At 43.2% G+C, this 25,181-nt stretch overlaps 1 protein-coding gene across 2 annotated transcripts in view; it reads left to right on the plus strand.

The window, feature by feature from the left end:
• LOC139543505 (AF4/FMR2 family member 1-like) overlaps positions 1-22,836 on the plus strand; it is an 86,466-nt gene extending 63,630 nt beyond the window's left edge. Inside the window, exons 13-19 of one of the 2 annotated variants that reach the window (XM_071349634.1) lie at positions 3,672-3,735; positions 6,531-6,667; positions 8,344-8,415; positions 8,608-8,701; positions 8,952-8,992; positions 17,503-17,732; positions 17,980-22,836. In XM_071349634.1, coding sequence (XP_071205735.1) covers positions 3,672-3,735; positions 6,531-6,667; positions 8,344-8,415; positions 8,608-8,701; positions 8,952-8,992; positions 17,503-17,732; positions 17,980-18,104 — 763 coding nt within the window. In that variant the 3' untranslated portion in view covers positions 18,105-22,836. The remainder of the gene's footprint in view (positions 1-3,671; positions 3,736-6,530; positions 6,668-8,343; positions 8,416-8,607; positions 8,702-8,951; positions 8,993-17,502; positions 17,733-17,979) is intronic. The other variant, XM_071349635.1, reaches the window with a different exon arrangement.
• The last annotated feature ends 2,345 nt before the right edge of the window (positions 22,837-25,181 follow it).

Here is a 25,181-nt window from a genome sequence, read left to right on the forward strand (position 1 = left end):
TCGGCTTGCAAGCCTCCCCCTTTTTCTCCAAACATAACGATGGTCATTATGGCCAAACAGTTCTATTTTTGTTTCATCAGACCAGAGGACATTTCTCCAAAAAGTATGATCTTTGTCCCCATGTGCAGTTGCAAACCGTAGTCTGGATTTTATGGCGGTTTTGGAGCAGTGGCTTCCTTGCTGAACGGCCTTTCAGGTTATGTCGATATAGGACTCGTTTTACTGTGGATCTAGATACTTTTGTACCTGTTTCCTCCAGCATCTTCACAAGGTTCTTTGCTGTTGTTCTGGGATTGATTTGCACTTTTCACACCAAAGTACGTTCATCTCTAGGAGACAGAACCTTCCTGAGCGGTGTGACGGCTGCCTGGTCCCATGGTGTTTATACTTGCGTCCTATTGTTTTTACAGATGAACGTGGTACCTTCAGGCATTTGGAAATTGATCCCAAGGATGAACCAGACTTGTGGAGGTCTACAATTGTTTTTCTGAGGTCTTGGCTGATTTCTTTAGATTTTCCCATGATGGCAAGCAAAGAGGCACTGAGTTTGAAGGTAGGCCTTGAAATACATCCACAGGTAGACTTCCAATTGACTCAAATGATGTAAATTAGCCTATCAGAAGCTTCTAAAGCCATTACATAATTTTCTGGAATTTTCTAAGCTTTTTTAAATGCACAGTCAACTTAGTGTATGTAAACTTCTGACCCCCTGGAATTGTGATAACAGTTCATTATAAGTGAAATCTGTCTGTAATCAATTGTTGGAAAAATTATTTGTTTCATGCACGAAGTAGATGTCCTAACCGACTTGCCAGAACTATGGTTTATTAACAAGAAATTTGTGGAGTGGTTGAAAAAATTGTTTTAATGACTCCAACCTAAGTGTATGTACACTTCCAACTTCAACTGTATATACTAGGTGGGGACAGAGGAATGTCCCAAAAAAAATGTCTGACTCTAGCTAACGCACAGCAAGCGGTACTGGAGCTCCATGTCTATCCAAAAGGCTTCGTAATAGCATCTACCTCAAGCCATGAGATTGCTGAACATTTAAACAAATGGCCACCCGGACAATTTAAATTGACCCACACACACACACACACACACTGCTGCTACTCGCTGTTCATTATCTATTCATAGTCACTTTGCCCCTACCTACATGTACAAATTACCTCAACTAACCTGTACCCCTGCACATTGACTCGGTACAAGTACCCCCTGTATATAGCCTTGTTTATTGTTATTTTGTTATTTTTTAAAATATATTTATACTTGTAATTTATTTAGTAAATATTTTCTTAACTATTTTTCTTGAACTGCATTGTTGGTTCAAGGCTTGTAAGTAAGCATTTCACGTTAAGGTCTATACCTGTTGTTGTATTCGACGCATGTGACAAATACGATTTGACAATGCTTGACCATTGGTATAAGGTTCTTACTGTGGAATGCAGAGTTTGGTTTTCGCCAGGCATAATGGGACGCATGTCATATTTACAGTTAAGCATGGTGGTGGTAGTGGGATGCTTTGCTGCCTCAGGACCTGGACGACTTGCCTTGAAAGAAGGAACCATGAATTCTGCTCTGTATCAGAGAATTCTACAGGAGAATGTCAGGCCATCTGTCTATAAGCTGAAACGCAGCAAGACAATGATCCAAAACACACAATCAAAATTTGAAGTTTTGGAATGGCCTAGTCAAAGCATAGACCTAATCCCAATTGAGATGTGGCAGGACTTGAAACAAGCAGTTCATGCTTGAAAACCCATAAATGTTGCTGACTCAAGGTAGTTCTGCATGCAAGAGTTTGCCAAAATTGCTCTACAGCGATGTGTAAGACTGATCAACAACTACAGGAAGCATTTGGTTGCAGTCGTTGCAGCTAAAGGTGTCACACACAACCAGTTACTGAGTGTAAGGGGGCAATTGTGTTTTCACACAGGGGAATTGGGTGTTGCATAACTTAATTCAATTCATTTTTTTTGTGTGTGTGATTTCAGGTTTCCTTTATCTAATATTTGCTTTTGATTTGAAGATCTGATAATATTCAGTATCTAAAATGTAACCCTAACCCAAAAATAGAGAAAATCAGAAAGGGGGCAAATACTTTTTCACAGCACTACAGCACACAGTATATAAATGACAATTTCTCCCATATCTCTATGGGGTGTTGTTGTGGGTAATAAACTCAGCAAAAAAAGAAAAGTTTATTTTTTCACGACCCTGTCTTTCAAAGATAATTCGTAAAAATCCAAATAACTTAATAGTTCCCATTGTAAAGGGTTTAAACACTGTTTCCCATGCTTGTTCATTGAACCATAAACAATGAATGAACATGCACCTGTGGAACGGTCGTTAGGACACTAACAGCTTACAGACAGTAGGCAATTAAGGTCACAGTTATAAAAACTTAGGACACTAAAGAGCCCTTTCTACTGACTCTAAAAAACACCAAAAGAAAGATGCCCAGGGTTCCTGCTTATCTGCGTGAACGTGCCTTAGGCATGCTGCAAGGAGGCATGAGGACTGCAGATGTGGTCTGGGCAATAAATTGCAATGCTACAGGGAGATGACTTAATGTAAATGAGACAGGACAGACAGCTGATCGTCCTTGCAGTGGCAGACCATGTGTAACAACACCTGCACAGGATCGGTACATCTGAACATCACACCTGTGGGACAGGTACAGGATGGCAACCACAACTGCCTGAGTTACACCAGGAATGCACAATCCCTCCATCAGTGCTCAGACTGTCTGCAATAGGCTGAGAGAGGCTGAACTGAGGGCTTGTAGGCCTGTTGTAAGGCAGGTCCTCACCAGACATCACCGGCAACAACGTTGCCTATGGGCACAAACCCACCATCGCTGGACCAGACAGGACTGGCAAAAAGTGCTCTTCACTGACGAGTCGCGGTTTTGTCTCACCAGGGGTGATGGTCGGATTCACGTTTATCGTCGAAGGAATTAGCGTAACACCGAGGCCTGTACTCTGGAGCGGGATCGATTTGGAGGTGGAGGGTCTGTCATGGGACTGAGGTTGTTGTCATTGCAGACAATCTCAACGCTGTGCGATACAGGAAGACATCCTCCTCCCTCATGTGGTACCCTTCCTGCAGGCTCATCCTGACATGACCCTCCAGCATGACAATGCCACCAGCCATACAGCTCATTCCGTGCATGATTTCCTGCAAGACAGGAATGTCAGTGTTCTGCCATGGCCAGTGAAGAGCCCGGATCTCAATCCCATTGAGCACATCTGGGACCTGTTGGATTGGAGAGTGAGGGCTAGGGCCATTCCCCTCAGAAATGTCCGGGAACTTGTATGTTCCTTGATGGAAGAGTGGGGTAACATCTCACAGCAAGAATTGGCAAATCTGGTGCAGTCCATGAGGAGGAGATGCACTGCAGTACTTAATGCAGTTGGTGGCTACACCAGATACTGACTGTTACTTTTGATTTTCACCCCCCCCCCCCCCTTTGTTCAGGGACACATTATTCCATTTCTGTTAGTCACATATCTGTGGAACTTGTTCAGTTTATGTCTCAGTTGTTGAATCTGTTATGTTCATACAAATATTTACACATGTTAAGTTTGCTGAAAATAAACGCAGTTGACTGAGAGGACGTTTCTTTTTTTGCTGCGTTTATATACCTCTGTTCCTGCTACCCACAGGCAGCGCCCAGTAGAGTATCATATGAAGGAAGCCAAAAAACTCAAGCACAAAGCAGATGCCACGGTAATAGTCATTAGAAAGTGCATTGATGATGTCGTACCCACAGCAACGATTAAAACATTCCCAAACCAGAAACCGTGGATTGACGGCAGCATTCGCGTGAAACTGAAAGCGCGAACCACTGCTTTTAACCAGAGCAAGGTGACCGGAAACATGACCGAATACAAACAGTGTAGCTATTCTCTCCGCAAGGCAATCAAACAAGCTAAGTCCCAGTACAGAGACAAAATAGAGTCGCAATTCAACAGCTCAGACACAAGAGGTATGTGGCAGGGTCTACAGTCAATCACGGATTACAAAAAGAAAACCAGCCCCGTCGCGGACCAGGATGTCTTGCTCCCAGACAGGCTAAATAACTTTTTTGCTCGCTTTGAGGACAATACAGCGCCACTGACACGGCCCGCTTCCAAAACCTGCGGGCTCTCCTTCACTGCAGCCGAGGTGAGTAAAACATTTAAACGTGTTAACCCTCGCAAGGCTGCAGACCCAGACGGCATTCCCAGCCGCGTCCTCAGAGCATGCGCAGACCAGCTGGCTGGTGTGTTACGGACATATTCAATCAATCCTTATCCCAGTCTGCTGTTCCCACATGCTTCAAGAGGGCCACCATTGTTCCTGTTCCCAAGAAAGCTAAGGTAACTGAGCTAAACGACTACCGCCCCGTAACACTCACTTCCGTCATCATGAAGTGCTTTGAGAGACTAGTCAAGGACCATATCACCTCCACCCTACCGGACACCCTAGACCCACTCCAATTTGCTTACCGACCCAATAGGTCCACAGACGACGCAATCGCAACCACACTGCACACTGCCCTAACCCATCTGGACAAGAGGAATACCTATGTGAGAAGGCTGTTCATCGACTACAGCTCAGCATTTAACACCATAGTACCCTCCAAACTCGTCATCAAGCTCGAGACCCTGGGTCTCGACCCCGCCCTGTGCAACTGGGTCCTGGACCTCCTGACGGGCCGCCCCCAGGTGGTGAGGGTAGGTAACAACATCTCCACCCCGCTGATCCTCAACACTGGGGCCCCACAAGGGTGCGTTCTGAGCCCTCTCCTGTACTCCCTGTTCACCCACGACTGCGTGGCCATGCACGCCTCCAACTCAATCATCAACTTTGCGGATGACACTACAGTGGTAGGCTTGATTACCAACAACGACGAGACGGCCTACAGGGAGGAGGTGAGGGCCCTCGGAGTGTGGTGTCAGGAAAATAACCTCACACTCAACGTCAACAAAACAAAGGAGATGATTGTGGACTTCAGGAAACAGCAGAGGGAGCACCCCCCTATCCACATCGACGGGTCAGTAGTGGAGAAGGTGGAAAGTTTTAAGTTCCTCGGTGTACACATCACGGACAAACTGAATTGGTCCACGCACACAGACAGCGTTGTGAAGAAGGCGCAGCAGCGCCTCTTCAACCTCAGGAGGCTGAAGAAATTCGGCTTGTCACCAAAAGCACTCACAAACTTCTACAGATGCACAATCGAGAGCATCCTGTCGGGCTGTATCACCGCCTGGTACGGCAACTGCTCCGCCCACAACCGTAAGGCTCTCCAGAGGGTAGTGAGGTCTGCACAGGATCGGTACATCTGAACATCACACCTGTGGGACAGGTACAGGATGGCAACCACAACTGCCTGAGTTACACCAGGAATGCACAATCCCTCCATCAGTGCTCAGACTGTCTGCAATAGGCTGAGAGAGGCTGAACTGAGGGCTTGTAGGCCTGTTGTAAGGCAGGTCCTCACCAGACATCACCGGCAACAACGTTGCCTATGGGCACAAACCCACCATCGCTGGACCAGACAGGACTGGCAAAAAGTGCTCTTCACTGACGAGTCGCGGTTTTGTCTCACCAGGGGTGATGGTCGGATTCACGTTTATCGTCGAAGGAATTAGCGTAACACCGAGGCCTGTACTCTGGAGCGGGATCGATTTGGAGGTGGAGGGTCTGTCATGGGACTGAGGTTGTTGTCATTGCAGGCAATCTCAACGCTGTGCGATACAGGAAGACATCCTCCTCCCTCATGTGGTACCCTTCCTGCAGGCTCATCCTGACATGACCCTCCAGCATGACAATGCCACCAGCCATACAGCTCATTCCGTGCATGATTTCCTGCAAGACAGGAATGTCAGTGTTCTGCCATGGCCAGTGAAGAGCCCGGATCTCAATCCCATTGAGCACATCTGGGACCTGTTGGATTGGAGAGTGAGGGCTAGGGCCATTCCCCTCAGAAATGTCCGGGAACTTGTATGTTCCTTGATGGAAGAGTGGGGTAACATCTCACAGCAAGAATTGGCAAATCTGGTGCAGTCCATGAGGAGGAGATGCACTGCAGTACTTAATGCAGTTGGTGGCTACACCAGATACTGACTGTTACTTTTGATTTTGACCCCCCCCCCCTTTGTTCAGGGACACATTATTCCATTTCTGTTAGTCACATATCTGTGGAACTTGTTCAGTTTATGTCTCAGTTGTTGAATCTGTTATGTTCATACAAATATTTACACATGTTAAGTTTGCTGAAAATAAACGCAGTTGACTGAGAGGACGTTTCTTTTTTTGCTGAGTTTATATACCTCTGTTCCTGCTACCCACAGGCAGCGCCCAGTAGAGTATCATATGAAGGAAGCCAAAAAACTCAAGCACAAAGCAGATGCCACGGTAATAGTCCTATTTTTACTCTCCTGTTTTCTCTCATTCTCTCTCAATTCAGTATTTTTCTTTCACTTGTGACAATCTCAATGAATTCTAAACCAAGGTCTGTGCGTTTTTGTTTCCTCCAGTCTGATAAGGTGGGCAAAGCTTTCAACTACCTCGATGCTGCCATGTCCTTTGTGGAGAGCGGCATCGCTATGGAAACAGATCCCCATACCCCGAAGTCGGCATATACGATGTTCGCTGAAACCTTGGATCTGATAAGGTAAGCAGCCCAAAACAATATGTACTAGATAGAGCTCCTTAGCTGCAGTGAGTAGGGGTGGGCATTTGAAATATTTTCAGGTTTGAATAATAAGATATTTTTGGGGGATATCCAGATAGTTGTAAAACATGTTTTTTTGTGAATTTATTTAAACTTGGACACTTGTTTGCTGTGCAGCCTGCACAACTCAGAGGATGTTCACGGCCCGATGGTGTGTGTGTGTGAGACAGGAGGGAGAGTGGGGGAAAAGTTAGATAACCTATGGCATTTACAAGTTTGTCTATCATCCCATCTGGCAGTGGCTGTCTTTACTGTATCAAATTGATTTAAAGAAGAGAAGATGGTCAGCAGGCTAGACTAGTTGAGGCCATTTTGCTGCGCTCCCTGTCCTTTTCTACAACTCCATTCAGATTAAACCTGTCGGTTGCTCCTGCTAGCCTACTCCTTCTCATTTAGCTAACTTAATTCCAGAATTGTAATTCCATTTTGGATGAAATTAGAGGTCTACCACTTCAAATTGCTACACATAGGAGCCTCTGACTGTAGTGCCAACAAGCTACACATGTGAAACCTGTGTAGGTTATATGGTATGTCTTTTAATGGGGTGCACGTCATAAACTACATTCAAAAGTTTGTTTTATTCAATTAAGAATTTCACGGATGTATCAAAAATGAAATACAGAAATCTAATTTACGTACAGTACCTGTCAAAAGTTTGGACACCTACTCATTCCAGGGTTTTTCATTATTTGTACTATATTCTACATTGTAGAATAATAGTGAAGACATCAAAACTATGAAATAACACATATGGAATCATGTAGTAACCAAAAAAGTGTTACACAAATCAAAATATATTTTATATTTGAGATTCTTCGAAATATCCGCCTTTTGCCTTGATGACTGCTTTGCACACTCTTGGCATTCTCTCAACCAGTTTCATGAGGTAGTCACCTGGCATGCATTTCAATTAACAGATGTGCTTTGTTAATTTGTGGAATTTCTTTCCTCAATGCTTTGGAGCCAATCAGTTGTGTTGTGACACTGGAGGGGTGGTATACAGAAGGTATAAAAGACCAAGTCCATATTATGGCAAGACAACATTTTGCTCAGGGCCTCCAAAAGGCTAGGGCCGACTCTGATTACATGTGTGGGTATGGATGAGGCTACGAGCCACTGCGACCCCTCATGATGAGTTCCTTTTTTTTGTGACCCCCCCCAACCCTATCAAAGTTTCCCGTCCCTGCTCTACAGATTATCAGTAACATTTCAAAAAATCTACTAACCCTAGCTCTAACCCTAATCCTAACTCTTATTCTAAACCTAACCATAACCTTAGCAAGCAGTGGCTTATCAACAAATATATATATTTTTTAAATTTAACCTTTATTTAACTAGACGAGTCGGTTCAGAACAAATTCTTATTTACAATGATGGCCTACCGTCATTGATAGTATGACCTTCTGTAGAGCATCACTATCCAAATAAAGTGTGACCCAAAAATGTATGAAACAATCTAATTATTAAGTAATCACTCTATGAAGTACTTTACCCTCCACTTCTGATTGTCATAACAAAATGTGGGTATGTGGTCAAGGACAGGATGTGAAACTCACCTTTGCTTTGTGTTTCCTGTGCTTTTTCTAGTTTTTTAAATGCCACCTCTACTCTTTCAGGTTCATACTGAAACTGAAGGGTTCTGTGGACCCCTCTGCCCCTGTTACAGACAAGGATTTTACAATTTTATGGTAACTAGATAACCAGGACCCTACTATATGTAATAAATACCCTGCTACACCACAGAATAGTTCACTATAGTTCTGTTAAATGTAACAAATGTCAAGTAGTGGCACTTTGGATCCATTTTAACTCAAGTCAGTGAAATTAAGTATTCCTGCAGAGGATTGTGAGAATGTAACCTTTTTGTTATTGTCTGTCAGTATGAGGTGCCAGTCCCTTCTACAGATGGCCATGTTTCGCTACAAAAGAGAAACGGCACTTAAGTATTCAAGGACCCTCACAGATCATTTCAAGGTAGGCTTCAAGGATCACGTGTTGGTCATGTGTTTCTGCATGTCTGTGTGTGTAGTGTACATACATTCACTGGAAAATAAATGGCAGCAACGTTCTGAGCACACTAGTTGAGTTCTTGGATTACTATTGAGTAATCAAAAAGTATGTTTGTGTGTAAATTCAAATGAATATCAAATTGTCAATGTGTGTAGAGACATGGTTAAATAGCAAATTAGTTTGACTGAATTGGATCTTAAATTCTCTTTTTCAGAGCTCCTCCAAGTCTGCAGCTCCCTCCCAATGTGTCTCAAAGTAAGTATTTTACCTAGTGTTTGTCCTCTGCGCAGCCTTTTCCCTTTGTGTGTCCTGTCTCCTGCTTTTGCATTTAGTCAGAATTATTAGAGTTATAGCTTGATTTCCTGTACAAACTATTTCTCTCATAGGGTGTCCAATCAAACACATATTTTGACCAATGAGTAAATTAACCTCATGTCTATATAACAATCCGTTCAAAAGTTATTGGAGTTTTTACCCTTGTAGGATGGCTAAAATTAGGGTGACTAAATCAATGGAGGCTAGAGGAGGGGAAAAAGTGGTAAAATAGCAACTTTCTTTTCTAATCCGGAGGACATAAGAATATAGAGATGCTAGAAATCGATTTTTAGACATGACATGTATTTTCATATTTTAGTATACCCTTTTCATATTAATGTGAAATTCCTATTATTTTTTGAAGATATCAAATTTTATTGGTTTGTACACAAATTATTTTTCAGATGTTATCGCAGGTGCAGTGAAATACTTATGTTTCTAGTTCCAACAGAGTAATCCACCTGAGTAAATACATGTTAGAAACGCCTTTGGCTGTGTTTACAGCTGTGAGTCTTTTTGGGTAAGTCTCTTAAGGGCTTTGCACACCTGGGCTGTGCAATATTTGTCCATTATTCTTTTTAAATTCTTCAAAGTCTGTCAAGTTGGTCGTTGATCATTGCTAGACAGTCATTTTTAAGTCTTGCCATAGTTTCAAGGAGATTTAAATCAAAACTGTAACTAGGCCATTTAGGAGCGTTCAATGTCCTCTTGGTAATCAACTCCAGTGTAAATTTGGCCTTGTGTTTTAGGTTATTGTCCTGCTGAAAGGTGAATTTGTCTCCCAGTATCTGTTGGAAAGCAGACTGAACCAGTCTTTCCTCTGATTTTGCATGTGCTTAGCTCCATTGTTTCTTTCTATCTTGAAAAACTCCCCAGTCCTTGCTGTTGACAAGCATACCGATAACATGATGCAGCCACCACCATGCTTGAAAATATGAAGAGGGGTACTCAGTCACGTGTTGTTGGATTTTCTCCAAACATTAAAATGTACTTTCTTTGCTGCATCTTTTTGCAGTATTACTATAACCGTCTTGTTGCAAACAGGATGCATGTTTTGGGAATCTGTCAATAATCAAATCAAATGTTATTTGTCACATACACATGGTTAGCAGATGTTAATGCGAGTGTAGCGAAATGCTTGTGCTTCTAGTTCCGACAATGCAGTAATAACCAACAAGTAATCTAACCTAACAATTCCACAACTACTACCTTATACACACAAGTGTAAAGGGATAAAGAATATGTACATAAAGATATATGAATGAGTGATGGTACAGAACGGCATAGGCAAGATGCGGGTGACATCGGGTGGTGTAGGTGTCCTGGAGTGCAGGTAGTTTGCCCCTGGTGATGCGTTGTGCAGACCTCACTACCCTCTGGAGAGCCTTACGGTTGTGGGCGGAGCAGTTGCCGTACCAGGCGGTGATACAGCCCGACAGGATGCTCTCGATTGTGCATCTGTAGAAGTTTGTGAGTGCTTTTGGTGACAAGCCGAATTTCTTCAGCCTCCTGAGGTTGAAGAGGCGCTGCTGCGCCTTCTTCACAACGCTGTCTGTGTGCGTGGACCAATTCAGTTTGTCCGTGATGTGTACACCGAGGAACTTAAAACTTTCCACCTTCTCCACTACTGACCCGTCGATGTGGATAGGGGGGTGCTCCCTCTGCTGTTTCCTGAAGTCCACAATCATCTCCTTTGTTTTGTTGACGTTGAGTGTGAGGTTATTTTCCTGACACCACACTCCGAGGGCCCTCACCTCCTCCCTGTAGGCCGTCTCGTCGTTGTTGGTAATCAAGCCTACCACTGTAGTGTCATCCGCAAAGTTGATGATTGAGTTGGAGGCGTGCATGGCCACGCAGTCGTGGGTGAACAGGGAGTACAGGAGAGGGCTCAGAACGCACCCTTGTGGGGCCCCAGTGTTGAGGATCAGCGGGGTGGAGATGTTGTTACCTACCCTCACCACCTGGGGGCGGCCCGTCAGGAAGTCCAGGACCCAGTTGCACAGGGCGGGGTCGAGACCCAGGGTCTCGAGCTTGATGACGAGTTTGGAGGGTACTATGGTGTTAAATGCTGAGCTGTAGTCGATGAACAGCCTTCTCACATAGGTATTCCTCTTGTCCAGATGGGTTAGGGCAGTGTGTGGTTGCGATTGCGTCGTCTGTGGACCTATTGGGTCGGTAAGCAAATTGGAGTGGGTCTAGGGTGTCCGGTAGGGTGGAGGTGATATGGTCCTTGACTAGTCTCTCAAAGCACTTCATGATGACGGAAGTGAGTGTTACGGGGCGGTAGTCGTTTAGCTCAGTTACCTTAGCTTTCTTGGGAACAGGAACAATGGTGGCCCTCTTGAAGCATGTGGGAACAGCAGACTGGGATAAGGATTGATTGAATATGTCCGTAACACACCAGCCAGCTGGTCTGCGCATGCTCTGAGGACGCGGCTGGGAATGCCGTCTGGGCCTGCAGCCTTGCGAGGGTTAACACGTTTAAATGTTTTACTCACCTCGGCTGCAGTGAAGGAGAGCCCGCAGGTTTTGGAAGCGGGCCGTGTCAGTGGCGCTGTATTGTCCTCAAAGCGAGCAAAAAAGTTATTTAGCCTGTCTGGGAGCAAGACATCCTGGTCCGCGACGGGGCTGGTTTTCTTTTTGTAATCCGTGATTGACTGTAGACCCTGCCACATACCTCTTGTGTCTGAGCTGTTGAATTGCGACTCTATTTTGTCTCTGTACTGGGACTTAGCTTGTTTGATTGCCTTGCGGAGAGAATAGCTACACTGTTTGTATTCGGTCATGTTTCCGGTCACCTTGCTCTGGTTAAAAGCAGTGGTTCGCGCTTTCAGTTTCACGCGAATGCTGCCGTCAATCCACGGTTTCTGGTTTGGGAATGTTTTAATCGTTGCTGTGGGTACGACATCATCAATGCACTTTCTAATGAACTCGCTCACCGAATCAGCATATTCGTCAATGTTGTTGTTGGACGCAATGCGGAACATATTCCAATCCGCGTGATCAAAGCAGTCTTGAAGCGTGGAATCAGATTGGTCGGACCAGCGTTGAACAGACCTGAGCGAGGGAGCTTGTTGTTTTAGTTTCTGTTTGTAGGCTGGAAGCAACAAAATGGAGTCGTGGTCAGCTTTTCCGAAAGGAGGGCGGGGGAGGGCCTTATATGCGTCGCGGAAGTTAGTATAACAATGATCCAAGGTTTTACCAGCCCTGGTAGCACAATCGATATGCTGATAGAATTTAGGGAGTTTTGTTTTCAGATTAGCCTTGTTAAAATCCCCAGCTACGATCAATGCAGCCTCAGGGTGTGTGGTTTCCAGTTTACAAAGAGTCAGATAAAGTTCGTTCAGGGCCATCGATGTGTCTTCTTGGGGGGGAATATATACGGCTGTGATTATAATCGAAGAGAATTCCCTTGGGAGATAATGCGGTCGACATTTAATTGTGAGGAGTTCTAGATCAGGTGAACAGAATGACTTGAGTTCCTGTATGTTGTTATGATCACACCACGTCTCGTTAATCATAAGGCATACACCCCCGCCCCTCTTCTTACCAGAAAGATGTATGTTTCTGTCGGCGCGATGCGTGAAGAAACCAGCTGGCTGCACCGACTCCGTTAGCGTCTCTTGAGTTAGCCATGTTTCCGTGAAGCAGAGAACGTTACAATCTCTGATGTCTCTCTGGAATGTTACCCGTGCTCGGATTTCATCAACCTTATTGTCAAGAGACTGGACATTGGCGAGTAGTATGCTAGGGAGTGGAGCGCGATGTGCCCGTCTCCGAAGCCTGACCAGGAGACCGCTACGTTTGCCCCTTTTACGGCGTCGCATAGGGTTGCCGGCTGGGATCAGATCCATTGTATTGGGTGGAAGGCAAAACACTGGATCCGTTTCGGGAAAGTCATATTCCTGGTTGGAACGATGGTGAGTTGACGTTGCTCTTATATTCAGTAGTTCCTCCCGACTGTATGTAATGAAACCTAAGATTACCTGGGGTACCAATGTAAGGAATTACACATAAAAAAACAAAATACTGCATATTTTCCAAGGAATGCGAAGCGAGGCGGCCATCTCGGTCGGCGCTGTCAATTAGGTGAAAATTGTGGAGTAACTACAATGTTGATCCATCCTCAGGAGAAAACTATCACAGCCATTAAACTCTAACTGTTTTAAAATCACAATTGGCCTCATGGTGAAATCCCTGAGCGGTTCTCTTCCACTCTGGCAAGAGTTAGGAAGGACACCTGTAGCTTTGTAGTGACTGAGTGTAATGATACACCGTCCAAAGCCTAATTAATAATTTTACCATGCTCAAAGGTATGTTCAGTATATGCTTTTGTTTATTTTTACCCATCTGTCAATCGGAGACCTTTGCGAGTTATTGGAAAACCTCCCTGGTCTTTTTGGTTGAATCTGTGCTTGAAATTCAGTACTCAATGGGCCTCCCGGGTGGCGCAGTGGTCTAGAGCACTGCATCGCAGTGCTAGCTGCGCCACCAGAGTCTCTGGGTTCGCGCCCAGGCTCTGTCGCAGCCGGCCGCGACCGGGAGGTCCGTGGGGCGACGCACAATTGGCTTAGCGTCGTCCGGGTTAGGGAGGGTTTGGCCGGTAGGGATATCCTTGTCTCATCGCGCTCCAGCGACTCCTGTGGCGGGCCGGGCGCAGTGCGCGCTAACCGAGGGGGGCGGGTGCACGGTGTTTCCTCCGACACATTGGTGCGGCTGGCTTCCAAATTGGAGGCGCGCTGTGTTAAGAAGCAGTGCTGTGTTAAGAAGCAGTGCGGCTTGGTTGGGTTGTGCTTCGGAGGACGCATGGCTTTCGACCTTCGTCTCTCCCGAGCCCGTACGGGAGTTGTAGCGATGAGACAAGATAGTAATTACTAGCGATTGGATACCACGAAAATTGGGGAGAAAAGGGGATAAAATTTAAAATTAAAATAAAAAAATAAAAAATAAAAGAAATTCAGTACTCGACTAAGGGACCGTTCAGATAATTGTATGTGTGGGTTACAATCTTATTAGTAATTCAAATATCATGTCAACCACTATTATTGCACACAGTGAATCCATGCATCTAATGTGATCTGAAAGCAAATTTCTACTCCTGAACTTATTTGGGCTTGTCATAACAAAGGGGTTGAATACTTATTGACTCAAGACATTTAATCATTTTTAATTAATTTGTAAAAAAATTCTAAAACAAATTCCACTTTGGCATTTTTGGGTATTTTCTATAGATCAGTGAAACAAAATCTCAATTTAATACATTTTTAATTCAGACTGTAACCCAACAAAATGTGGAAAAGTATTTTGTGAATTAATAGAAAAGGTGTGTGTACAGCAGTAGTTATATTGACTAGAATACAAAAATATAAAAGTGTTGTCCCATGTTTCATGAACTTAAATGTGCACAAATTTGTTTACATCCCTGTTAGTGAGCATTTCTCCTTTGCCAAGATAATCCATCCATCTGACAGGTGTGGCAAGAAGAGGATTAAACGGCGTGAACATTACACAGGTGCACCTTGTGCTGTGGACAATTTAAAGGCCACTCTAAAATGTGCAGTTTTGTAAAACAACATGTGTCAAGTTTTGGGGGAGTGTGCAGGAATATCCACCAGAGCTATTGTCAGAGAATTGAATGTTCTGAAACAAAGCTGAACATTTTCAATTTCTTCCATGGCCTGCATGCTCAGACATGTCACCCATTGAGCAGTTTGGAATGCTCTGGATCAACGTGTACGACAGCTTGTTCCAGTTCCCGCCAATATCCAGCAACTCCGCATAGCCATTGAATAGGAGTGGGACTACATTCCACAGGCCACATCAACAGCCTGTTCAACTCAATGCAAAATTGATGATTAGCGCTGCATGAGGCACCAGATACTGACTGGTTTTCTGATCCACACGCTTAACTTTTCTTAAGATATCTGTGACCAACAGATGTGTATCTGTAGTCCCAGTCATATGAAATCCATAGATTAGGGCCTAATGCATTTATTTCAGTTGACTGATTTCCTTAATATGAACTGTAACTCAGTAAAATCTTTGAAATTGTTGCATGTTGGGTTTTATATTTTAGTTTAGTATACATATGAAGTGGGTAAAGCAGTATGTAAACATTATGAAAGTGACCAAACAAGCACATCTCTGAAATGTCAATGGAGCAAGCTTTTTATTTTCAAAGCCTTTTACATTTATTTCAGCTCGCGTTATGTTAATTTAACTTTGTGTGCCGCGCGGAAACAACTTTGCAGACGACCACCACAACATGTAAAATCCTCAAAGAATGCTGCGGAAGAGCGGCACCGCTCTGTCAACAGAGCTCGGTGCTTATTAGGTTACAAAATCTGACTTTTTGTATATAATGTTAATGATATCTTAGACCCCACTGAATGATTCAGAACATGAAGAATCATATTTGTCTTGGTAACATTTATTTTATAACATAAGGAAGTGAAATTTCATCACCAAAGCAAATTTTCACCCACTGGGGAATCAATCAAGAGTACTTTGACAACTGCTTAAATAAAAAAGGCTTCATAAGTAATGTAACATTACAGAACCTTTTTGTTTTTGATTCAGAAGTTAATACACTGCTCAAAAAAATAAAGGGAACACTTAAACAACACAATGTAACTCCAAGTCAATCACACTTCTGTGAAATCAAACTGTCCACTTAGGAAGCAACACTGATTGACAATAAATTTCACATGCTGTTGTGCAAATGGAATAGACAAAAGGTGGAAGTTATAGGCAATTAGCAAGACACCCTCAATAAAGGAGTGATTCTGCAGGTGGTGACCACAGACCACTTCTCAGTTCCTATGCTTCCTGGCTGATGTTTTGGTCACTTTTGAATGCTGGCGGTGCTCTCACTCTAGTGGTAGCATGAGACGGAGTCTACAACCCACACAAGTGGCTCAGGTAGTGCAGCTCATCCAGGATGGCACATCAATGCGAGCTGTGGCAAGAAGGTTTGCTGTGTCTGTCAGCGTAGTGTCCAGAGCATGGAGGCGCTACAGGGAGACAGGCCAGTACATCAGGAGACGTGGTGGAGGCCGTCGGAGGGCAACAACCCTGCAGCAGGACCGCTACCTCCGCCTTTGAGCAGGAGGAGCACTGCCAGAGCCCTGCAAAATGACCTCCAGCAGGCCACAAATGTGCATGTGTCTGCTCAAACGGTCAGAAACAGACTCCATGAGGGTGGTATGAGGGCCCGACGTCCACAGGTGGGGGTTGTTCTTACAGCCCAACACCGTGCAGGACGTTTGGCATTTGCCAGAGAACACCAAGATTGGCTTTTTGAAGTGTGTTTTGGGTCATTGTCCTACTGGAAGACCCGTGACCTTCGACGGAGACACAGTTTTCTGACACTGGGTCCGACATTGCGCTCCAAAATACCTTTTGTATTCACCTGATTTCATGATGCCATGCACACGTTCAAGGCACCCAGTTCCAGAGGCAGCAAAGCAACCTCAAAACATCACTGAACCTCCATGTTTGACTGTAGGGAAGGTGTTCTTTTCTTTGAAAGCTTAATTTTGTTTTCTGTAAACATAGAGATGGTGTGCTTTACCAAAAAGCTGTAATTTGGTATCATCTGTCCACAGGATATTCTCCCAGAAGGATTTTGGCAAATTGCAGTCGGACTTTCTCAGTAGTGGGGTCCTCTTGGGTCTCCTACAATATAACCCCCTTTCATTGAGTTGGCGATGGATGGTGCGAGTTGAAACTGTCGGACCTTGTATCTGAATGTCAGCTTGAATCTGTGTGGCAGTTAACTGAGGTGCTTTCTCCACCATTCAAACAATCCTTTGCTGCAATCTTCCATTAAGTTTTTTCTTGCAACGTCCAGGGAGGTTGGCTACAGTGGCATGGGACTTAAACTTCTTGATTACATTACGTACGGTGGAAACAGGAACATCAAGGTCTCTGGAGATGAACTTGTAGCCTCGAGATTGTCCATGCTTAGCTACAATCTTGCATCTGACCTCCTCAGATAATTCTCTGGTTGTTTTGTTCAACTGCACACCGAAGACATACATATGTGGATACCAAAATATATTTTAATTTCAACAGTTTTCTGGAAGAAATTGTGCATTATTTGAAAAAAGTGCAAGGGTGCCAATATTTATGGCCACGACTGTACATCTCATTCAACCCACTTATTAATAAGTGTATATATACTGTTGGACGTCATCGTATTATGTGCTCAGTCTCATCCGGGGCGGCAGGTAGCCTAGTGGTTAAAGCGTTGGACTAGTAATCGAAAGGTTGCTAGATCAAATCCCTGAGCTGACAAGGTGAAAATCTGTAGTTCTGCCACTGAACAAGGCAGTTAACCCACTGTTCCTAGGCCATCATTGAAAATAAGAATTTGTTCTTAACTGACTTGCAGCACAGCACTCTTAAGTAAAGGTAACTCATGCCCCACCCTGCCCTCTCTTTCCCAGAAGCACGGGCACACCATCCCCCATGTCTCCCATGCCGTCTCCTGCCAGCACAGCCAGCTCTGGGCCAGGCTCCAACCACAGCAGTGGGGTGGGGATGGGCAATGTGAGCACTGTGGCCATTCCCCAGGTCATCCAGCAGGTGGCATCGTCCTACGTCAACATCACAGCACTCTTCCTGAGTGCTCACGACATCTGGGAGCAGGCTGACGAGCTGGCACACAGAGGCAGTGGTAAGGAGGAGCAGAGGGGAAGGTTAAATAGTCTTACACAAGGATATTATTACACCTGAACAGATTATTTATAAGCTGTAGTTCTATATATCATTACTAGAGGTCATGATGACTGGGGAAAAATACTGGTGATGTAGACGGTTGTAGTAATATTCATGTGAGCATTTCTTTCCTGCTACTCTATCTAATGTTGGTATTGACTTATCCAGGCTCTTTTCTCCTCCTCTTTTTTTGTGTGTGTCTCTAGGTTTGTTGTCTGAGCTGGACTCAGCTCTGGGCCAGTTGAGCCTGACCTCCACCATGAGCTCTCTGGTGCGTCACACACGGCAGGGACTGCAGTGGCTCCGACTGGACACCTGCGAGACACGGTGACCGTTTCTCAACCCCACCCAGCACTACACAGCCCTGCTTACTCCTGCCTACAGTACCCAGCCCTGGATAACCCTGTCCAGGACATCCTATTTTGCTTTATTTATTGACGGGCCATCAGATGAAAGCAGGATCCCAAGTCCCTCTACAAGTTGTTCACATGGATACAAAGTCACCTTGTATTAAATTTTTCCCAACTACCTATGAAACTGAAGTTCAGAGACCCTGTGTCACACACACACTTTCGGGTCCTCGTCCTCTGTTGGTCACATGGATGGGTCCATTAACAAAACAACTATCACATCCACCTCTGGATCTCTGGAGGCAGCAGGGCCTGCTAGAGCTGTAGTGAGCTGAATGAGACTCTCCCTTTCTGAATAACTTGTCACACAGCCAACTGACTGTGGCCTGGCCACCCCTCTGGGTCCTGTCTACCCTGGGGGTTAGACAGTGGAAAGGTTGGCTGAAGAACTGACTTTTGCGAGGGGTCAAAGAGTCCTCCCACCCTTCTCCTGTGGTAATGCAAAGCAGTGCTGATAAAAAGCTTATTTATTAGCCTTATTATATTATCATTATTACTATTAATATATTGTTTCAGTAAAATTGTTTGATCAAAAGCGGTGTGATGACTAATATTTACTTCACCCAGCTGAAAAGGCCTATAGAACTACAGGTATCCATCCATCCCAGACCCATCCATAATAATAGTAATAATAATATTGGTCAACTCCTGCAGAATATAACGAGTATCTCTGGGCTCCATAAAGTATTTTTAAATTGGTTTTGCCCTGAAAAATTGACATGCCAGAAGATGGCCCTTGACACTTTCTGTGAATATGTATGTTATTATTCTAACCCTTTTCTCTTCAAAGGAGATTGACTCTACCTGCCAGGACGTGTCCACTATGTTAATTCAGTCATAACAGAAATACAGTGCATTCGGAAAGTATTCAGACCCCTTGAGTTTTTACACATTTTGTTACGTTAAAGCCTTATTCTAAAATGGATTACATTTTTTTTTTCATCAAACTACACACAATACCCCATAATAGCGAAGCAAAAACAAGTTTATATAAATGTTTGCAAATTTATAATAAAAAAAAAATGAAATCACATTTACATAAGTATGCACACCCTTTACTCAGTACTTTGTTGAAGCACCTTTGGCAGCGATTACAGCCTCGAGTCTTCTTGGGTATGATGCTACAAGCTTCGCACACCTGTATTTGGGGAGTTTCTCCCATTCTTCTCTGCAGATCCTCTCAAGCTCTGTCAGGTTGGATGGGGAGCGTCGCTGCACAGCTATTTTCAGGTCTCTCCAGAGATGTTTGATCGGGTTCAAGAACCAGCTCTGGCTGGGCCACTCAAGGACATTCAGAGACTTGTCCCAAAGCCACTCCTGCATTGTCTTGGTTGTTTGCTTAGGGTCGATGTCCTGTTGGAAGGATGAACCTTCACCCCAGTCTGAAGTCCTGAGTGGTCTGGAGCAGGTTTTCATCAAGGATCTCTCTATACATCTTTCCCTCAATCCTGACTAGTGTCCCAGTCCCTTGTCGCTGAAAAACATGGGATGGTGCCAGGTTTCCTCCAGACGTGATGCTTGGCATTCAGGCCAAAGAGTTCAATCTTGGTTTCATCAGACCAGAGAATCTTGCTTCTCATGGTCTGAGAGTCTTTAATTGCCTTTTGGCAAACTCCCAAGTGGGCCTTCATGTGCCTTTTACTGAGGAGTGGCTTCTGTCTGGCCACTCTACCATAAAGGCCTGATTGGTGGAGTGCTACAGAGATGGTTGTCCTTCTGGGATGTTTTTCCATCTCCGCAAGAGGAACTCTAGAGCACTGTCAGAGTGACCATCGGGTTCTTGGTCACCTCCCTGACCAAGGCCCTTCTCCTCTGATTGCTCAGTTTGGCTGAGCGGCTAGCTCTAAGAAGAATCTTGGCAGTTCCAAACTTTTTCCATTTAAGAATGATTTAGGCCACTGTGTTCTTGGGAACCTTCAATGCTGCAGACATTTTCTGGCACCCTTCCCCAGATCTGTACCTCGACACAATCCTGTCTCGGAGCTCTACAGTCAATTCCTTCAACCTCATGGCTTGGTTACATGCACGTTCAACTGTGGGATCTTATATAGACAGGTGTGTTCCTTTTCTAAATCCAAGTTGTAGAAACATCTCAATGGAAACAAGATGCAACTGAGCTCAATTGCGAGTCTCATAGCAAAGGGTCTGAATACTTATGTAAATAAGGTATTTCTGTTTTTTATTTGTAATACATTTGAAAAAATGTCGACCTGTTTTCGCTTTGTCATTATGGGTTAGTGTGTAGATTGATGAGGAACATTTTTTATTTAATCAATTTTAAAATAAGGCTGTAACCTAACAAAATGTGGAACAAGTTAACGGTTCTGAATACTTTCCGCATGCACTGTATGCTTTGATTTGAGTTGGATTCTGAACTTAAGTTCCTTTTATCAACAATAAATTAATCTACAACATTTTAGATAAGAAGCAAAATAGTCTGATGCAGTACAGTTTTACTAGTAGCCCTGATTCATTATCTTCAGACAGGAAGAAGTAACTAACTACCTCATTTTCACTGCACATGGGAAACAGAGCAGAGCAGTCGGAAGGGAGGTAGGGAAGTGAGGGACTGTGGCTTAGTCTGATGGTTAAGAGCGTTTACTCTAGTTCAGCAATCTAATCATAAAGATACTTTTCACACACGAGCTGAAGCTGTGCATCTTTCCAGTTTTTATACAGAAATGGCATCATTCAGTAGCAACAAAAGTGTGCCTTAGATGTTTTAAGGAGACTTAAGTCTGTCTTCCCAAATTGAATACTTTTTGAATGTAGCATCATCATGGATAATTGACATAGCGAGTCCCAAAAACAGAAGTCAAGTGACTATGTATGTATGTGGGAGGAGTTTTGAGAGCACAATAGTCTGTGAAAGTCAAGTCCTACTCTTCCCTTTACTATACTAACAGTCATGACCGTTGGAAAGGATGCATTGTTTGACTGGCAGCGTGAGAAAGCACTGACAGATGGTTGTGTTTACATCATTTGCATAGCTCTGTTACATCCTGTATGTACATACGTTGTACATTGACACGTTTTGTTTTCAAAATCATCTTAATTATTGCTGCTTTTTAGTGCAGTCCTTGAAACTACTACTGACCTTTGACTCTATTGCCCATTATCTCTAGATAACAATGTGTCCCAAATTGCAGCCTATTCTCTATTTTTGACCAAGTAGTGCACAATATAGGGAATATGGTCCCATTTGGGGCACAGACAATGTCTAGAGGAGTATTAATTGTATTTTGTATGTTTAGGCCTATTCTGGAGTTTAAAAACTGAGATGTAGACCCTGTCTTTCTGTAGAATTAATGACAGCATTTCCCTTTTAAAGCGCTGTGTTCAATTTCGGCCCTACACAGTATCTGTTGTTCTGATTTCAATCAGGTGGGGCTTGATAGAATTACAATTACAAACTTGCATTCGATTAAATCAGTGGTTATTTATTGTTTAACAGATGTTATCAAAGCAAAATACTAATGTTCCTTGTTTTTGCATCAATCATCAATATTCTGATATTGTCTTCCCATCCTGCCCTCTCATTAACACTTCAATGCTTACAGCAAGATAAATGGCCAGCATGCATATCATTTGAATGTATTTACTTTGTATGTACAGTTTCCTTTAGTGTTCAATGGGTTGGTCTGAAAATACCACTGAGTTCTTAAGAATGAATGACCTGTCAGTCTTTCCTCTTGCTTGTTGTAAGGTTTTGGTTATGCTATAAAACTGAGCGTTATAAGAAACAATATATTTAGAACATTAAAGAAAGCACTAATGAAACACTGTTTTGATGAAATATTGGAGAGTGGTTTGGACCACCATGCTTTTGCCTATAATTTACTCAATCTGGGCCATTTAGTTATTTGAAATGTTTTGTTACTATACTGTAAAATAAATAAGTTGGGGCACACTGGAAAACAACATTTCTATTGGAGTGCAAATTTATAAGGGCTGTACATGGAACCACAAAAGAACAATTCGTTATGTTTATTTTATCACAAATATGAAAACTATGAATAGAGTACACTCTGGTACCATGGCTTTTAGTTTATTTTTGTTCCTCCAAGTAGGCTGCTTTGTAAGTAATCATATTTAGAGTTTCCCAACTTGGATGTCAGCACTGCACATGAAATGTTGTCCTGTTTGAGATTATATTCGACATTGTACTTACTACTTAAAACACATTTCTCTGGTTTCTATATCATGTTACATGTCCTTTCATTAGTTTTTAGGCTTTATTGTCATGCTTCATTTAAACCTTTATTCTTTGTGCTTAATTTGTAGGTCTTCTGTTAGTTATTGACAATAATTTGAAATATTCTGTGATATCACACTAAAAGGACCATCATCACCTTGGTCTTTTACTGGGAAATTGTGCAGAAATGTTTTGTAATTAAACTTTTTTGCCTTTTGAAAATATGTAAATAGTTTGGGATGCAATGTACAGAGGCGTATAAAGACTGATTGGCAATCAATTTAGGTTTTCTTTTCTTCTAAGTTACATTTTTCCAAAGAGGCTGTTTTGTAGCTTGGCCACTGTAGATGAAGATGAATTGTGAAAATGTTAAACTGGTTCAACAGTACATTTCTGCCATCTAGACCAGAGCTCTGCAGTGTAAAATGTTTGACGCAATAAACTTTGGGGAAAATGTGCTGGCTGTGTGAATTATTATTCTTAACCAGGGCTGCCAACCCTCTTCCTGGAGGTCTACAGTCCTGTGGGTTCTCAGTCCAACCCTAATTTAACACAACTGATTCTACTAATTAGCTGCTCAACAAGATCTTAACTAGCTGAATCAGATATGCTAAATTAGGGTTGGACTGAACCTACAGGACAGTAGATCTCCAGGAGAGGGTTGGGCAGCCCTGTTCTAAACTATGGCATTCTGATTTATTGCCTAATTAGGGCATTGATATCTGCTATAAAACATTGTCGTTCAAGGGAGTTGGGTACTTTGAACAGGGAATTTGTATGTGGGACACATTTTGAGATGGTCCGTTGCAGGTCAGCTGAGGGAAAAAAACTGCGAACTCCGAGGCCTAGCAACTTTTGCAAATGTGCTTCTGTGTCTATAACCTTTTATGATGATAACCTGGTCTTCATTACATAACTACAGGGGAGGATGACTGCCCCCTCTTACTGAAGCCACAAAGTTCAAGGCTGACCGTGGTACTGCAGATATTGTTTGTAGCAAACAAGATCCCCCATTATAGTCAATGGGAGTGTGTTCAATATTCGTGGATATAAAAAGAAAAATACATCTGAACACAATCATGGTACCAATAATTGCATCTATTACATCAGATGTATGTCCTTGAACTGATTTATTTTAAAATCGCACACAGAAGTTAAGGATAATTTAGTTTCCAATGGCAGCCTGCCGTACCCTGGTCGGCCTTCAATTTGAGATCCTCAATGAGAGGGGGCAGCACTGATCTAGCCTGCACCGTCACTTCTTAGAGTAGCTCAAACTGCGCATGCTATGTCTCCATGAGACACCATCTTAACCCGACGTCCTTGGCTTCGAATGCGCTATAAGAATGGGGTGTTCTGTGTTAATAAGACTTGCTTACTGTCACTTTGTGTAACATTAGTTAGCTAAGTTAACTTGATAGGAATGCCAGCTGTCTGACTATCCAAAAAACATTCAAATGTAAAAAATTAAAAAAGTATATTCATGTAGGAATGGATGGTGTCATGTGATCGATGACTTCATTCATATATACAATCATTGCATAAATATGGACTAATTAGACAATGATCGACAATCGCCCCGTGGACAGCGAGAGATTTGTTGTTCACACTTTTCTCGGATTAAGAAGATAATCTTTTTGCTTCTTGACTGTTTGGAGAGCTTGCTATCTACTACTTGACACCAGCATTGGGTTGTGACCAATTATTTAAACCCTGGATTGCTGATGTTATGTATTGGCCAATGATAGGCTTTGAAACCACAGGTCGGCGCTATTGGAACTCCTCAGAAAAGCAATCCTCCATAGGAATGGAATTCTACAGTATTTAATTTAAATGTTTCAAGGACAACATTACATGTATTTAAGTATTTTTGTTGTAGTTGGGATAGTAACATTAGTACTTTCAAGAAAAGTTAGATGTATGTATAACTCACATAATATAAATTAAAAGTATGCATTAAGGCGGTGGTTCCCAAACTGTTTTGGCCCATGACGCCATTTTGATATCTGAAAATTCTCACGACCCCAATCATGTGAAGAATAATATGTAATTAACAGCCAATGATTACTTTTTATTTGGGGGTATGGCAGTCCTTTGAAAAACATTCTAACAGTATGTCTGATTGTCTTCTTAACTCACCATCACATACTTTTAATGTGGCTATGACAGTAAATTGCAAATTAGTCTGACAATTATCTCACCACCGCTAATGAAATGGGTGTGCTTGATGCATGTTGCGTCGGAGATTCTAAAAATCAGGTGGTGTGGTCCACAGTGTGCACCTCATCTCTGCTGTCACATCCGACCTTGATCGATATTTGGTTATAATGCAGACGAGAGCACTGAATCCAGCTTCACACAGATTGCCTACCATGAGTTTTATGGTGCTTCAAGACAACTATGAATTCAGAAAAATATAAGGTCAAATCAGGATGTCAGTGATCTTTAGGTCGGAAAGTCAGAGCTCTAGAAAGAAGTCAGAGTTCCCAAGTTGGAATTCCGAGTTGGATGACCATTCAAAATTACTGACTGAAGTCTGAGATTTCCGGGTTCTCAGTTCCGAGTTCCCAGTTGTTTTGAACATGGCATTAATGCTCAGAGGGAGAAGGCAGGGTATTCCATTGAGTTAGGAACCAAAACTCCTCCGTAGTCACCCGTGAATACGTTCTCTGCAGCATTCAGTCACATGACAGCTTGATCAGCTGTTCAATTTCACTTACTGGCATGTCAACTGAGCCAGGATCACAGTCAAACAGATTGGCAAGTAGGTCCCAAAGTGCTCTTCCAAGCGTTCCAAGGTTAT

The sequence above is a fragment of the Salvelinus alpinus genome, chromosome 18, assembly GCF_045679555.1.
Source record: "Salvelinus alpinus chromosome 18, SLU_Salpinus.1, whole genome shotgun sequence".
NCBI classification, from domain to species: Eukaryota; Metazoa; Chordata; class Actinopteri; order Salmoniformes; family Salmonidae; genus Salvelinus; species Salvelinus alpinus.